This window comes from Pistacia vera, unplaced genomic scaffold (genome assembly GCF_008641045.1).
Source record: "Pistacia vera cultivar Batoury unplaced genomic scaffold, PisVer_v2 Contig483, whole genome shotgun sequence".
NCBI classification, from domain to species: Eukaryota; Viridiplantae; Streptophyta; class Magnoliopsida; order Sapindales; family Anacardiaceae; genus Pistacia; species Pistacia vera.
The window spans coordinates 77537-80518 of record NW_022196316.1 but is presented as its reverse complement, the minus strand read 5'-3'; the positions used below and the strand labels follow the sequence as shown (position 1 = coordinate 80518).

At 35.6% G+C, this 2982-nt stretch overlaps 1 protein-coding gene across 1 annotated transcript; it reads right to left on the bottom strand.

Annotated features, from left to right (window-relative positions):
- LOC116146771 (PRKR-interacting protein 1 homolog) lies at positions 1–1980 on the bottom strand. The gene is made up of 2 exons (XM_031432212.1): positions 1689–1980; positions 1–730 (listed from the first exon to the last, which is right to left on the bottom strand). The coding sequence occupies exons 1-2, from the start codon at positions 1914–1916 to the stop codon at positions 449–451; spliced, it is 510 nt and encodes a 169-aa protein (XP_031288072.1). The 5' UTR covers positions 1917–1980; the 3' UTR covers positions 1–448.
- Positions 1981–2982: the final 1002 nt, after the last annotated feature.

The window sequence follows — 2982 nt, the reverse complement described above, 5'->3', positions numbered from 1 at the left end:
TTTAAACATGCAATATTCCTTGGCATAAAATAGAAAGTAGGTGATTTCTGGCTCTAAGTCGATGCGCAGTAACATCAAACTGTGCCAATACACTGGTAAACAGAATAAACATGCTCATTACACTTGGCAGAAGATGACCATGACATCAATAATATCTTACACAGAATCTGACGGTATAATAGTAACTGGGGATGCACAAAAGCTGTTCACTCAGCAGAGCCAGAGCACCAAATCTGTGATCAAATCAACTATACCATTTGTTTTTTCATTTCCTTCTGACAGTACACTTCACATGTGATAAGCGAACCAATTTTGAGTAAATATCATAAACTAGGCTATAGAAGCCTAAATCACATGATGTGATATGGCCCAGTGCATCTCTAATGCCCACGGAAAACCAACCTTTTGGAAATGGCTGGAAAATTGATAGTGTCCGCATTGCTTTTCCTCATTTTGCGGCTTCCTTATCTTTATCAGAGTCCCCTTCATCACCATCATCTGATGAGTCTTCTTTCTGTTGCTCTTCCCCGCCACTATTCAGTTTGGCCTTTTTCTCTTTCTTCCTCTGCTTTTTCTTTTGGCGTTTTGAACGCTTATTTGCTGTCCGTTCCTCTGCCACTTTCAGTCTTTCTTCTCTTCTCATAATGAACTCCGCCTCTTCTTTCCTTTTCTGGTAGTCAGCATCCATCCTAGAAAGCCGGTCTTGCTCTTTTCGTCTCATTTGACGATACTGTCAGCAAGCACAACTTGAATTTAAAAGCCTTGCAAGTAAAATGTAAAAAACTTAAGCTAATCTTTTATTCCTCTGACTAATTGTAACCAAAAATATCTTTCGTCACATGTTATACCAACAGCCAAACCGCTAGTGAGAGGAAAGAGTTTAATGTATCAAACCGCAATCCTTTGACACCTAAAAATGGTTAGAATTCCTATGCATCCTCCCCCTAATCATCAAACCAACTTCCACTTTAGCATCTTACACAGAATAAGAGACAAACTTATCTGGAAACACTAACTTCTGCGGAAATATTGGTCACACTATAGCTATTCATCCTACCAACTCGCAATCTTAGACCAACCACACACATACTTGTGTTCAACAATTTATTTCTTTCCATGCATAATCACTTGGCCTAACAGTCCAATATATGAGGCATAGATGGTGCAAACATCAACATAGCACTCCTAAGGTATCTATACTACCCAAAATTCTAATCTGATGAATGGTCTTAAATTGCTCCACAATAGACCCATACAAAATTCCTTCAACATTGTATCATTCAGTCCTCAAACTTGACCATATGCTCCATTAGGTAACATCAAATCATTAACAAATACCACACATGAAGATTGTGTTTAAACCCAGGCATATATAAAAGAATCATGCATATATTTGCAGCATTGCAGCTAGGAGCATGATCAATTAAAATTTAGCAAAGCCTATAAAGAAAGTACCAGGAGTTCATAGTTTTTCAATTCTTCAAGGCCCAGTCACAGTGATGTAATTTGTCAAATATGCCACAAGTATGGACGTGACTCGAAATTATAGTCGCCATTGCAAACAAATTAGTAAATGCACGTTAATTTCTATACCGAAAACTTGCAAAACATATAACTCGAAAAAATAAAAGCAGGAAACAAATAAATGGTCGTTCATTAAAAATATACGCTAAACAATAACGACATACCTGGTGGAAGTCTCCGGAGCCGGAACCGGCAGAACTTCCGGATGTGTTGCTAACACGGACAGGCACATTTTCCATGATGCGGCGGAGCTTAATCTCGATGTCTTCTTCCTCCTCCTTGAAAACCGGCCCCGTGTACTCTACAAGCGCCGTCGATGCCGCCGCCGGCTTCGACTTAGCAGCCATGGCGGCCAGCTGTGAGTCCCCGTCCTTAGGTTTTCTCGTCGACATTTTATAACAAAACCCTAATAATCTGAAATTCCAGGTTTTTCGTTTCAACTAAAAGGAAACATGGCCTTGAGTCCTTGACGGGTTTAGTTAATTGAGAATTGAGGATTGCAGAATAGAAGTTTATTTATTTATTTATTTTTTGCTTTTCGGCTGGGCTCTTCAATGAAATTTCCTTGGGTCGGCTTTATCGTGAAACAGATGGTGTTACATACACCCCATCAGATTCTAAGTTCACCACTTTCTCCATTTAAGGTTCTAAATTTATTTCGGATGACAACTTTCACACTAGTTATCAAATAGATCCTTAAAGTTTGAAAACTATATCACTTACACCTTAGTGATACCTCTTTATCCTAACTCTACTATGTCCCCATTAGTGTTAGACATCTCCAATAGTGTTTTTTATTTTAAAGAGCATATTTTATATAAATAAAGAGTATCTTCATTCATTTTTAAATATAAAGAACAAATTTTTTATTCAAATTCAATAGACTATTTAAATTTAATAAAGATGTTCATTTTTTTAAAGAAACAGACTTAATAGGAGAGAGAATTAATAGATAAAATGTATAAAAACTTGTAGTTTATTAATTAAAATTAGGATAGAGAGTGAAATTTGACTCTCTAGATGTGGAGAGTCAAACTCACTTTTTAATTTATATGTAAAGGATAAAGAGTCTATTGGACTCTTGTTTTTATGGATAATCTCTTTATAATAAAGAGTTTGAGTAATATAAAGAGTCATTTGGAGATGCTCTTAGAGGGATAAAATAGTAAGTTTAGTCTTATAAGAAAGTGTTTTGAAATTTTCTTAAAGAAATTTCAGTGTTGAAAATTGAATCTTGGATGAATAGAAGGAATGAATATTTTCTATTTTTCAATATCATCTCTTATTCATATTATTATTTAATTATTTAATTTTTATTATTATTATTTTATCATAAATTCATAATGGATTCCCGAAATGATGCATTTGGAGGATCATCTCCAAATGAGTTTTACGTTTCATCCACCAAAGAAATGGAAGGGTTCAATCATTTTCACCCTTTTATCCAGAGGCAGCAAC